The 14027-nt window shown below is 42.9% G+C and overlaps 1 protein-coding gene across 4 annotated transcripts in view; it reads left to right on the forward strand.

Annotated features, from left to right (window-relative positions):
- The window catches only part of focad (focadhesin), a 48988-nt gene that overhangs the window by 33326 nt on the left and 1635 nt on the right, over positions 1-14027 (forward strand). For 3 of the 4 annotated variants that reach the window (XM_057855574.1, XM_057855573.1, XM_057855576.1), the window contains 12 exons: positions 5267-5338; positions 5400-5502; positions 5568-5648; positions 5708-5836; positions 5901-6016; positions 7469-7729; positions 7784-7873; positions 9807-9984; positions 10045-10142; positions 10205-10444; positions 10509-10584; positions 12815-13652. In XM_057855574.1, the coding sequence (XP_057711557.1) occupies positions 5267-5338; positions 5400-5502; positions 5568-5648; positions 5708-5836; positions 5901-6016; positions 7469-7729; positions 7784-7873; positions 9807-9984; positions 10045-10142; positions 10205-10444; positions 10509-10584; positions 12815-13026 (1656 nt within the window). In that variant the 3' untranslated portion in view covers positions 13027-13652. Of the gene's footprint in view, positions 1-5266; positions 5339-5399; positions 5503-5567; positions 5649-5707; positions 5837-5900; positions 6017-7468; positions 7730-7783; positions 7874-9806; positions 9985-10044; positions 10143-10204; positions 10445-10508; positions 10585-12814; positions 13653-14027 lie in introns of those variants that run through there. The other variant, XM_057855575.1, reaches the window with a different exon arrangement.

The following is a 14027-nucleotide window of genomic DNA, read 5'->3' on the forward strand; positions in this document are numbered from 1 at the left end:
AGTTCGCTGTTGGACAGCGCAAAAAGCCTTGCTGTAAAACTTACCAAAAGGCAGAATACTTTCTGAGCGGGACATGTGCGTTAATTGCGTCAAATATTTTAACGTGATTAATTAAAAAAAATAATTACCGCGCGTTAACGCGATAATTTTGACAGCCCTAGTTTTTTTTAATCTTCCACAAAAACATACACACACGGAGAGGATGAACCCTACATTCCAGTGTTTTTCAACCGATTGTGCCGCCGCCGTGAGAGATCGTCAGGTGTGCCGCGAGAAATTATCCAATGTCGCTTTTTTTTAACATCGTCGGGCAAAGTTGCAGTAGGAAGGAAGGAGTAAGCAAAAAGTTCTCGGTTGTGTGCAGACGAGTCGTGTTGCGTTCAAGAGCTGCTCGGATTTCTAGCCATCAGCCACCTTGCTCTCCGCAACAATGTGGACCCCAGCACGTCTACTGTTCATTATTTGACTCGTCAAGTGTCGATATACACAAAAGTGTCCTTTTCATTTTATCCATATGTGATGACTGTTGATTCTCCCTCTTTGTTTTATTCCAACACATTATCGAGGACAGCAAGTTGGGAGAGGGCTAGAAAACCGAGCAGTTATTGAACGCGACACGAGCGGCTATCTAGCGCCATGGCGCCATACAAGCTTAAACGTCATCTCCAAATGAACGCCTGTCGCTTCAGAACAAGTCGATGGACTATTTTGTACGCCTTTGTGAAAACACAGAGAAATGGGCAACTTTTTTGAGAAAAACTACAAAGGTAAATAAGAAAGCCCTGAAAGCCAGTTACTTTGTTGCTAAATCCCAAAAGTCCCAAACTGTGGCAGAGACGTTAATACTACCTGCCTGCAAAGCCATTGCCACCGAGACGACCAGCACTGATGTGCTTAAAGACATTGCTCAAGTCCCCTGTCTGATAGTTTTTCAAGCCTAATTGCTAAACCTTTCACACTGAGTAAGTACAAATACTGAGAAATTATTTTATAAATAAATATACTGTATGGAAAGTAATTTTGGAAAATTTTGGTGTGGTGTGCTGCGAGATTTTTTCCAACGTAAAAACGTCCCGTGACTCAGAAAAGGTTGAAAAATACTGCTCTAGTCATCCTATCTTGATCGGTCCTCATTCAATTCAACCAATCTGAGCAGCGAATATAGGCAATTTCTAGCCAATCACAGATAAGGGGGGCGGGCTGAGTAGCCGGCCATTGGGTACTGCGATTGGATAGGGATTGCTCCGGTTACAGAAATGGCGATTGATCGACTCCTCCGTTGCTAATTCTAATTGGAATGGACATACGTGCTTTTTTTCAAGAAACTAAAGACGAACTCAAGCCATGACAAAGACGCGGCCGAAAGTCAACATGAAGGGATAGTGCTGCCACCTCCTGCAGTTACACTGACTGACACTTTCATCAGGAAATATAACGGGTAAAAACGCCACTGTTACGGCTAAATTTACAGTGCCTTGCAAAAGTATTCGGCCCCCTTGAATCTTTCAACCTTTCGCCACATTTCAGGCTTCAAACATAAAGATATGAAATTTAATTTTTTTGTCAAGAATCAACAACAAGTGGGACACAATCGTGAAGTGGAACAACATTTATTGGATAATTTAAACTTTTTTAACAAATAAAAAACTGAAAAGTGGGGCGTGCAATATTATTCGGCCCCTTTACTTTCAGTGCAGCAAACTCACTCCAGAAGTTCAGTGAGGATCTCTGAATGATCCAATGTTGTCCTAAATGACCGATGATGATAAATAGAATCCACCTGTGTGTAATCAAGTCTCCGTATAAATGCACCTGCTCTGTGATAGTCTCAGGGTTCTGATTAAAGTGCAGAGAGCATTATGAAAACCAAGGAACACACCAGGCAGGTCCGAGATACTGTTGTGGAGAGGTTTAAAGCTGGATTTGGTTACAAAAAGATTTCCCAAGCTTTAAACATCTCAAGGAGCACTGTGCAAGCCATCATATTGAAATGGAAGGAGCATCAGACCACTGCAAATCTACCAAAACCCGGCCGTCCTTCCAAGCTTTCTTTTCAAACAAGGACAAAACTGATCAGAGATGCAGCCAAGAGGCCCATGATCACTCTGGATGAACTGCAGAGATCTACAGCTGAGGTGGGAGAGTCTGTCCATAGGACAACAATCAGTCGTACACTGCACAAATCTGGCCTTTATGGAAGAGTGGCAAGAAGAAAGCCATTTCTCAAAGATATCCATAAAAAGTCTCGTTTAAAGTTTGCCACAAGCCACCTGGGAGACACACCAAACATGTGGAAGAAGGTGCTCTGGTCAGATGAAACCAAAATTGCACTTTTTGGCCACAATGCAAAACGATATGTTTGGCGTAAAAGCAACACAGCTCATCACCCTGAACACACCATCCCCACTGTCAAACATGGTGGTGGCAGCATCATGGTTTGGGCCTGCTTTTCTTCAGCAGGGACAGGGAAGATGGTTAAAATTGACGGGAAGATGGATGCAGCCAAATACAGGAACATTCTGGAAGAAACCTGTTGGGATCTGCACAAGACCTGAGACTGGGACGGAGATTTATCTTCCAACAGGACAATGATCCAAAATATAAAGCCAAATCTACAATGGAATGGTTCAAAAATAAACGTATCCAGGTGTTAGAATGGCCAAGTCAAAGTCCAGACCTGAATCCAATCGAGAATCTGTGGAAAGAGCTGAAGACTGCTGTTCACAAACACTCTCCATCCAACCTCACTGAGCTCGAGCTGTTTTGCAAGGAAGAATGGGCAAGAATGTCAGTCTCTCGATGTGCAAAACTGATAGAAACATACCCCAAGTGACTCGCAGCTGTAATTGGAGCAAAAGGTGGCGCTACAAAGTATGAACGCAAGGGGGCCGAATAATATTGCACGCCCTACTTTTCAGTTTTTTATTTGTTAAAAAAGTTTAAATTATCCAATCAATTTTGTTCCACTTCACGATTGTGTCCCATTTGTTGTTGATTCTTGACAAAAAATTAAAATTTTATATCTTTATGTTTGAATGTGGCGAAAGGTTGCAAGGTTCAAGGGGGCTGAATACTTTTGCAAGGCACTGTACGTTGAAGAAGTGTGCCCCCCCCCAAAAAAATGTAATGCCCCCCCTGTAATTTCTTTCTGCAGCCGGGTCTGCCTGTCCACAACTTCAGTCAGTCACACTCCAAACTCCACTATGGCCAAGACCAAAGAGCTGTTGAAGGACACCAGAAACAAAATTGCAGACCTGCACCAGGCTGGGAAGACTGAATCTGCAATAGGTAGAACGCTTGGTGTAAAGAAATCAACTGGGGGAGCAATTATTAGAAAATGGAAGACATACAAGACCACTGATAATCTCCCTCGATCTGGGGCTCCATGCAAGAGCTCACCCCATGGCGTCAAAATGATAACAAGAACGGTGAGCAAAAATCCCAGAACCACACGGGGGGACCGACAGAGAGCTGGGACCACAGTAACAAAGGCTACTATCATTAACACAATGCGCCGCCAGGGACTCAAATCCTGCACTGCCTGACGTGTCCCCCTGCTGAAGCCAGTACACATCCAGGCCCGTCTGCGGTTCGCTAGAGAGCATTTGGATGATCCAGAAGAGGACTTGGAGAATGTGTTATGGTCAGATGAAACCAAAATAGAACTCTTTGGTAGAAACATAGGTTCTTGTGTTTGGAGCAGAAAGAATACGAGGAGAGAGATGTTCGAATCAAGAGGCTGGAAATTTTGGCTGACGATCTCGACCAGTGACGACGCGCAAATGAGCTCATCATTTCTGGATTACAACTGACGCCTGGCCCAGGAGACACAGTGGCGCAACTGGCAATTGCTAAGCTGAAAGAGTATGGAATAAACATGGAACCGCTGGACATCCGTCACTGCCTTCTGCTCCCATCGGGGGGAGAGGACTGGCGACGGTGCTCATGAATCTGGCAGACCACAAGACCAAGACTGCCCTGCTTAAACAGCGCCGCCACCTGAAAGGGTCGAAGATTTTTTTTGAATGACAACATGACTCGCCGAAATGCCGAAATTGCAAGAAAAGCACGTCAACTCAAGAAAGCTGGGAAAATAGCCAACACCTGGGTCTCGGATTGCAGGATCCTTGTCAAGACGCAAGATATGAAGATTAAAGCTATCACGAGTCTTGACCAGCTGTTTACAATAGCTGGATAACCGTAAATACTACACAGCTGACCAGTATAACAACTCGTGGATGTGGACGGTAAGCTGAAACTTATCAACGGCAGGAGTCTCTACAAGAATCTTGAACACATTTTGGATTATCTACTAAAGACAACAAAGGCTCTGACTTTAATTTGCACGGATATAACATGACACAAATGTATCGGGCATCTAAGGGGGGATGATTGACAATCTCCTGGGAAGTATTACAATTGAGCTCCTAATCCCCAATTGTAAAAACATAATTATCTGCTGTGTCTACCGAGCTCCTGATTCAAATGTCTAGTATATGGAAAAGATACTGTATAAAACGAATAATAAGCATGTTTTCGTTGTGGAGACATTAATCTTGGGATAAAATATGTACATCATGTTGTTTGATTTTATCATACATTCATGTCTGATGAAACTGTTACAGTGACCTTGTGTGCGCCAATTGTTGCTACCATGTACTCCTCAGCAATGTATCCTTTTAAGAGACTTATAAGAAAAGCATTTTGAGTCGCTACTCACACCAGCTAAGATAACACGTCACACACATAGCCACAACAAAATGTTCCACAGCAAACAGATGCAAAAATGTCAGGGACATGACAAAGCCATAACCTTGTACGCTCTGAAATTAATCGAGCTGCTTGACTGGACGCTGAGTTACTAAACCCAGATTGTTGACTGTGATATTTTACAGTTTTGAGATATGTTCCATGCCTGAATGTTCGTCTTTAGTTGTATGGGGAACGGGAAACTGATAAGCATATGCTTCATCCCGTCCGCCTTTGTCTTCTTCTTCAGTTTCTTCGGGCAAATCATATCACATTTTGTAATTGTCAATGATACCGATGATGATGACAATAAAATTCCATTCCGTTTGCAAATAAATTCTTTAAAAATCGTTTTTTTCCACATTCTTTCTCTCATGGTTGAGGTTTACCATGTTGACAATTACAGGCCTCTCTAATATTTTCAAGTGGGACACAGTTGCACAATTCGTGGTTGACTAAATACTTATTCGCCCCACTGTACATTGTGTTCATTAGTCAAATGTGCATTTGCTTCTAGCTCAAGAGTCAACTGGAGACTTCCTCCAATCAACAGAGTCGACTTAACGAGGTCATTCGGGCCATCTCGCAGGTAGCATTCCATTCCAGTCGTCCCGTCTTGCCGACATTCTTAACAAAAAAAACTCTTTTAGATTGTGAGCTTCTCAGGAGCGATCGGCCTGCAGTCTAACTGCGCCTGCCTGCTGGGCCACTTGTATTTGTCGCATATTTCCAGCGGTCACAGTCACACGGCAGGTGGGTGTGGCTTAAATGGATCGGCATGATGCAAAATGGTTCCGACCTCCTCGTCTTTTTTTCAGTGCCTCAAGATTTTACATACCTGCCGGAGAAAAGCATCATCAGAGCCATCGTGGATTTGCTCTCGGAAGCGGGAAAAAAAGGTTTGCTGGTTCGACTGCATTTTTATTTTAATCCGGGTGTTTACACTTAATACACACAGGTCCCGAGTTTGCGCATCCGAGTGTGGTGCAAACAGCACTGGCGTCGCTGGCGTCCGTTGCGAGCGCCGTCCAGTACCCGCCCGTCAACTGGGGCATGATTCTGTCTCCTCTGATGCGACTCAGCTTTGGTAAGCTTCCGCCGAGTTGTTCGCTCACATGTGACGATATTTCATTTCATTCCCACCTTGTCAGGCGAGGAAGTTCAGCATCAATGTGTGGCGTTGGCTGCAGCTCAAGCTCAGTATTCCCAAAGTGCCTCGCTCTTTCTGGGCTCCTGGCTGTCCTCGCCTCTTGTGTACAGTCTAAGTGTAAGTGGGGAACCTTGCTTGAGATTGGATTTCTGTACAGTGCCTTGCAAAAGTATTCGGCCCCCTTGAATCTTGCAACCTTTCGCCACATTTCAGGCTTCAAACATAAAGATATGAAATTTAATTTTTTTGTCAAGAATCAACAACAAGTGGGACACAATCGTGAAGTGGAACAACATTTATTGGGTAATTTAAACTTTTTTTAACAAATAAAAAACTGAAAAGTGGGGCGTGCAATATTATTCGGCCCCTTTACTTTCAGTGCAGCAAACTCACTCCAGAAGTTCAGTGAGGATCTCTGAATGATCCAATGTTGTCCTAAATGACCGATGATGATAAATAGAATCCACCTGTGTGTAATCAAGTCTCCGTATAAATGCACCTGCTCTGTTATAGTCTCAGGGTTCTGTTTAAAGTGCAGAGAGCATTATGAAAACCAAGGAACACACCAGGCAGGTCCGAGATACTGTTGTGGAGAAGTTTAAAGCCGGATTTGGATACAAAAAGATTTCCCAAGCTTTAAACATCTCAAGGAGCACTGTGCAAGCCATCATATTGAAATGGAAGGAGCATCAGACCACTGCAAATCTACCAAGACCCGACCGTCCTTCCAAACTTTCTTCTCAAACAAGGAGAAAACTGATCAGAGATGCAGCCAAGAGGCCCATGATCACTCTGGATGAACTGCAGAGATCGTAAAAGCAACACAGCTCATCACCCTGAACACACCATCCCCACTGTCAAACATGGTGGTGGCAGCATCATGGTTTGGGCCTGCTTTTCTTCAGCAGGGACAGGGAAGATGGTTAAAATTGACGGGAAGATGGATGCAGCCATATACAGGAACATTCTGGAAGAAAACCTGTTGGTATCTGCACAAGACCTGAGACTGGGACGGAGATTTATCTTCCAACAGGACAATGATCCAAAACATAAAGCCAAATCTACAATGGAATGGTTCAAAAATAAACGTATCCAGGTGTTAGAATGGCCAAGTCAAAGTCCAGACCTGAATCCAATCGAGAATCTGTGGAAAGAGCTGAAGACTGCTGTTCACAAACACTCTTCATCCAACCTCACTGAGCTGTTTTGCAAGGAAGAATGGGCAAGAATGTCAGTCTCTCAATGTGCAAAACTGATAGAAACATACCCCAAGCGACTTGCAGCTGTAATTGGAGCAAAAGGTGGCGCTACAAAGTATTAACGCAAGGGTGCCGAATAATATTGCACGCCCCACTTTTCAGTTTTTTATTTGTTAAAAAAGTTTGAATTATCCAATAAATTTTGTTCCACTTCATGATTGTGTCCCACTTGTTGTTGATTCTTGACAAAAAATTAAAATTTTATATCTTTATGTTTGAAGCCTGAAATGTGGCGAAAGGTTGCAAGGTTCAAGGGGGCCGAATACTTTTGCAAGGCACTGTAGATCTTAAAACTTGACAAATTGTTTAGTATCAGACACGGGCCCTCTTGAATGAAAACCTCTCCTCGTGGATGAAACATGTCGCCGAAGACAAGCTCCAGTTCTTCGTGGAGACTCTAGGTTTGCAGGCCTTTCAGGAGGACCTTGGACCGCAGCGTATCCTCCTGGGACGCACCCTGCTGCGAGGCCTCGCCCAGGCCATGGCCACACCAGATCCCCCTGCCGCGTGCTGGGCCGTCCTGACGTCCGCCACCGAGAAGATCTTTAAACTCCTGCCTGACCAGATAAAGGTATCGAATCTCCTTCTCCATCTTCAAAAATTAGTCAACACTCCTGCACTTTAGGATAGCGACGTTGATTTCTACGTGGGAGTCGCTGAATGTTTGTCTGCAATGGCTGACTCGGAGATTGACCGCATCGCAAGTGTCACAGAGGTAGGACGGAGCAGTTACAGTGGGGCAAATAAGTATTTAGTCAACCACCAATTGTGCAAGTTCTCCAACTTGAAAAGATTAGATAGGCCTGTAATTGTCAACATGGGTAAACCTCAACCATGAGAGACAGAATGTGGAAAAAAAAAACAAAAAAATAACATTGTTTGATTTTTAAAGAATTTATTTCCAAATTAGAGTGTAAAATAAGTATTTGGTCACCTACAAACAAGCAAGATGTCTGGCTGTCAAAGAGGTCTAACTTCTTCCAACGAGGTCTAACAAGGCTCTACTCGTTACCTGTATTAATGGCACCTGTCTTAACTCATTATCGGTATAAAAGACACCTGTCCACAATCTCAGTCAGTCACACTCCAAACTCCACTATGGCCAAGACCAAAAAGCTGTCGATGGACACCAGAGACAAAATTGTAGACCTGCACCAGGCTGGGAAGACTGAATCTGCAATAGGTAAAACGGTTGGTGTAAAGAAATCAACTGTGGGAGTAATTATTAGAAAATGGAAGACATACAAGACCACTGTAACAAAGGCTACTATCAGTAACACAATGTGGCGCCAGGGACTCAAAGCCTGCACTGCCAGACGTGTCCCCCTGCTGAAGAAAGTACACGTCCAAGCCCGTCTGCAGTTCACTAGAGAGCATTTGGATGATCCAGAAGAGGACTGGGAGACTGTGTTATGGTCAGATAAAACCAAAATAGAACTTTTTGGTAGAAACACAGGTTCTCGTGTTTGGAGGAGAAATAATACTGAATTGCATCCGAAGAACACCATACCCACTGTGAAGAATGGGGGTGAAAACATCATGCTTTGGTGCTGTTTTTCTGCAAAGGGACCAGGACGACTGATCTGTGTAAAGGAAAGAATTAATGAGGCCATGTATCGAGAGATTTTGAGGGAAAATCTCCTTCCATCAGCAAGGGCATTGAAGATGAGACGAGTCTTTCAGCATGACAGTGATCCCAAACACACAGCCAGGGCAACAAAAGAGTGGCTTCGTAAGAAGCATTTCAAGGTCCTGGAGTGGCATAGCCAGTCTCCAGATCTCAACCCCATAGAAAATCTGTGGAGGGAGTTGAAAGTCCGTGTTGCCCAACAACAGCCCCAAAACGTCACTGCTCTAGAGGAGATCTGCATGGAGGAATGGGCCAAAATACCAGCAACAGTGTGTAAAAAGCTTGTGAAGATTTACAGAAAACGTTTGGCCTCCGTTATTGCCAATAAAAGGTCAGGCCATTTGGGTGCCCTAACCAAAATAATGCAAAGGGGCCCATATTTTTGGCCTGCCATTTCGTCACAGTGTACTGTGAAATCCATACATAAAAATCCAACCCATACGTCCATATTTTGTATATTAATCAGATTTTGTTGCGCTGCATACTTCAAACTTCTCACCCCAAATGATTGTCAGTACTTACAGTAGATAGCGCCAAACCTTTTTCTAAAAGAGGAAAGAAAGAAGTTAAGGAAGAACTTTTATTTTTTTAAAGCTTGTAATCAACTATCAAAACCTACAAAAGTCAAATAAAGCAAACTGTAGTAAACAAAATAGAACATAAATTAAACAATTGCCAGATTGGGGACCCCCTAGTGGTCAGGGGCCCTAAGCAGCTGCATAGTCTGCGTATAGGTTGGGCCGGCCCTGCAAAAGGTACATTACAAAGTATTGAGCTGAACTTTTGGTATTGACCAAATCCTTATTTTCCACCATGATTTGCAAATAAATTCTTTAAAAATCAAACAATGTGATTTTCTGTTTTTTTTTTCCCACATTCTGTGTCTCATGGTTGAGGTTTACCCATGTTGACAATTCCAGGTTTCTCTAATATTTTCAAGTGGGAGAACTTGACTAAATACTTATGTGCCCCACTGTACTTTCTGGACACAATTTAGCTAATGTTCTGTTTTTTGTAGACCCAGATGGAGAAAACCTGTTTCGTATTGGCTTACCTGGTATCGCTGGGCAGGATTCCTCTGCTGGGTTTAAACGACGTCATCGCCAGCGTGCTCCGCGGTCGGTCGAGCCACCGGGTGGGCTGGATCCTCCTGCAGACGTTCTACCAGTGTCGCCTGGCTGCCAGTGTCAATACAGGTTGAAATAAATGAATAAAGACTTGAAGGAACACAAGGAACAATGTTATTTGTTGTGTAGGTGTTTCCAAACGAATGGAGTGGCTGCTGGAGTTGATGGGACTAATGCGGAACATAGCCTACGGCACCACCGCGGTCACGTACGGAGACGCCGAAAAGGTGCGTCGGACATCCGTCGGCGTCGGTTTGACTTATGAGTTGAATTCCTTTTTGTCCCGCAGGCCACAGACTTCTTGTTCCAGGTCTTTGCTGCCGCCGTGGTGTCCTGGGGCGACCACTCTGCGCCCCTCCTGTTTGGGATCAGGCACCGCTGGGCCCCGCGCCGACCCGAATCCAAATCGCACGCTCTGTACGGCGCAGATTCGCTGGCGGAGAGCGCCTTGCCTCGCTGCCTACTGGGATTGCCCCGCAGCTTGCCCGCCCTCCTCGACAAAGAACCCTGGAGCCAGCAATCTCGCAAGGTGGTTATCGCTAAGAATTGTCAAGCTTCTCGTTCGTAACTGACTTTAAGCGTGTACGCATTAGTTCGTAGACTGGCTTCTCGGCATCGTCGAGGGACCCCGACAAAGTCTGTCAGCGACAACCGTCGACACAGCCCGAGGTGAGTACAGTGGGGCAAATAAGTATTTAGTCAACCACCAATTGTGCAAGTTCTCCTACTTGAAAAGATTAGAGAGGCCTGTAATTGTCAACATGTGTAAACCTCAACCATGAGAGGCAGAATGTGGGAAAAAAAACAGAAAATCACATTGTTTGATTCTTAAAGAATTTATTTGCAAATCATGGTGGAAAATAAGTATTTGGTCAATAGCAAAAGTTCAACTCAATACTTTGTTATGTACCCTGTTGGATCTAAAACACCTTCTTCAATTTAGCTGTTGACCCAGAGCAAAGTGACAAAGGCAGGACACAAGGAGGAGCGTAGACTTTTACCAAACTGCAGTTCTGGGGAGAGTCGGAGACCGCAACGTGCCAAATCGGAATCTCACCGAGCTCTCTCTCCGGACTCCCCGCGTTGCTGACTTTTATCGAGGGCTTGATGCTGGGCGGAATATATTACAACACTGTTGTCCAACGTGGCAGTTTCGATCGGGCAAAGTTCCTTATTCTAGTCATTGATTTAACAGTCACACTCTTGATTAAATTAACAGTCACACTCTTGAGCGAGCAAGATAACTTTGTTTTGAACACACATTTGCACTTGAAGTAGCTTGGTGGAAAAGTACTGAGACGTGTGATGAATCAACATATGTGTGTGTATCTATTTATCAGCAGAATGTGAGCAATTGCCGGTAAGCACATAATTATGGGCTAAAACTGTATTCTTCATAATAGCTTGTATAACCCGCAGAGTATAATGGTCATACAATCAAGCATATCTTACAACCCTTTGTTGGCAATAACGGAGGCCAAATTGTTTCTGTAACTCTTCACAAGCTTTTCACACACTGTTGCTGGTATTTTGGCGCATTCCTCCATGCAGATCTCCTCTAGAGCAGTGATGTTTTGGGGCTGTCGTTGGGCAACACGGACTTTCAACTCCCTCCACAGATTTTCTATGGGGTTGAGATCTGGAGACTGGCTAGGCCACTCCAGGACCTTGAAATGCTTCTTACGATGCCACTCCTTTGTTGCCCTGGCTGTGTGTTTGGGATGATTGTCATGTATGCCCTTGCTGATGGAAGGAGATTTTCACTCAAAATCTCTCGATACATGGCCCCATTCATTCGTTCCTTTACACCAGGGGTCCCCAAACTTTTTCCTGTCAGGGCCACATAACTTTTCCCTTAGGGGCCCAGGTCAGTTTGCAACAGAAAAGGTGTGCCAATTGCAGGAGTGCCTAAATGTAAATATTTGTTTTTCAGAAAGCCACAATCAAATAACCCTTTCTGGATTCTTCACGGAACAAAAGTAAATAAAAAAACAAAAAACATTATAATATATAGGGCTGTCAAAATTATCGCGTTAACGGGCGGTAATTTTTTAAAAAATTAATCACGTTAAAATATTTGATGCACATGCCCCGCTCAAACGTATTAAAATGACAGCACGGTGTCATGTGCACTTGTTACTTGTGTTTTTGGGTGTTTTGTCGCCCTCTGCTGGCGCTTGGGTGCGACTGATTTTATAGGCTTCAGCACCCATGAGCATTGTGTAAGTAATTATTGACATCAACAATGGCGGGCTACTAGTTTATTTTTCTGATTGAAAATTTTACAAATTTTATTCAAACGAAAACATTAAGAGGGGTTTTAATATAAAATTTCTATAACTTGTACTAACATTTATCTTTTAAGAACTACAAGTCTTTCTATCCATGGATCGCTTTAAGAGAATGTTAATAATGTTAATGCCATCTTGTTGATTTATTGTTATAATAATCAAATACAGTACTTACGTACTGTATGTTGAATATATATATCCATCTTGTCTCATCTTTCCATTCCAACAAAATATTTACAGAAAGATATGTCGTATTTTATAGATGGTTTGAATTGCGATTAATTACGATGATTTTTAAGCTGTGTTTAACTCGATTAAAATTTTTAATCGTTTGACAGCCCTAATAATATAATATAATAAATGATCATAATTATGGCACCCATGTAAGTCCATGCCATTGACGGCCATGTACGTCCAAATTTCCCATTCATTTTCAATGGCAGAAAAACCTGTGTGGTTGTGATTTTTGTCCAAAAACTTACCATAATTAATTAAATCTATAGTAACCAAATAACCCTCTCTGTGTTCTTCACAGAAAAAAAGCCAGGAGGAAAAAAAAAAAAAAAATGTATATATAGATTTTTTTTTTTTTTTTTTTTCTGTTCAAGGGGCCGGACCAAATGTGGAGGCGGGCCGAATAGTTTGGGAACCCTTGCTTTACACAGATCAGTCGTCCTGGTCCCTTTGCAGAAAAACAGCCCCAAAGCATGATGTTTCCACCCCCATGCTTCACAGTGGGTATGGTGCAATTCAGCATTTTTTTCCTCCAAACAAGAGAACCTGTGTTTCTACCAAAAAGTTCTATTTTGGTTTCATCTGACCATAAAACATTCTCCCAGTCCTCTTCTGGATCATCCAAATGCTCTCTAGCGAAAGGCAGATAGGCCCGGACGTGTACTTTCTTCAGCAGGGGGACACGTCTGGCAGTGCAGGATTTGAGTCCCTGGCGCCGCATTGTGTTACTGATAGTAGCCTTTGTTACTATGGTTCCAGCGCTCTGTAGGTCATTCACTAGGTCCCTCCGTGTGGTTCTGGGTTTTTACTCACCGTTCTTGTTATCATTTTGACGCCACGGGGTGAGATATATTGCATGGAGCCGCAGATCAAGGGAGATTATCAGTGGTCTTGTATGTCTTCCATTTTCTAATAATTGCTCCCACAGTTGATTTCTTTACACCAAGCGTTTTACCTATTGTAGATTCAGTCTTCCCAGCCTGGTGCAGGTCCACAATTTTGTCTCTGGTGTCCTTCGACAGCTCTTTGGTCTTGGCTAGGGCTGTCAAAATTATCGCGTTAACGGGCAGTAATTAATTTTTTTAATTAATCATGTTAAAATACAATTAACGCACATGCCCCGCTCAAACAGACTAAAATGACGGTATAATGTCCGCTTGTTACTTGTTTTTTGGTGTTTGGCTCCCTCTGCTGGCGCTTGGGTCCAACTGATTTTATGGGTTAGTACCATGAGTGAACATGTTGTAATTATTGACATCAAGAATGGCGAGCTACTAGTTTATTTTCTGATTGAAAATTTTACAAATTTTAATGAAACGAAAACATTAAGAGGGATTTTAATATAACATTTCTATAACTTGTACTAACATTTATCTTTTAAGAACTACAAGTGTTTCTATCCATGGATCGCTTTAAGAGAATGTTAATAATGTTAATGCTTGATTTATTGTTATAATAAACAAATACAGTACTTATGTACCGTATTTTGAATGTATGTATCCGTCTTCTTATCTTTCCATTCCAACATTAATTTACAGAAAAATATGGCATATTTTATAGATGGTTTGAATTGCGATTAATTGCGAT

This window comes from Corythoichthys intestinalis, chromosome 13, assembly GCF_030265065.1.
Source record: "Corythoichthys intestinalis isolate RoL2023-P3 chromosome 13, ASM3026506v1, whole genome shotgun sequence".
NCBI lineage: Eukaryota > Metazoa > Chordata > Actinopteri > Syngnathiformes > Syngnathidae > Corythoichthys > Corythoichthys intestinalis.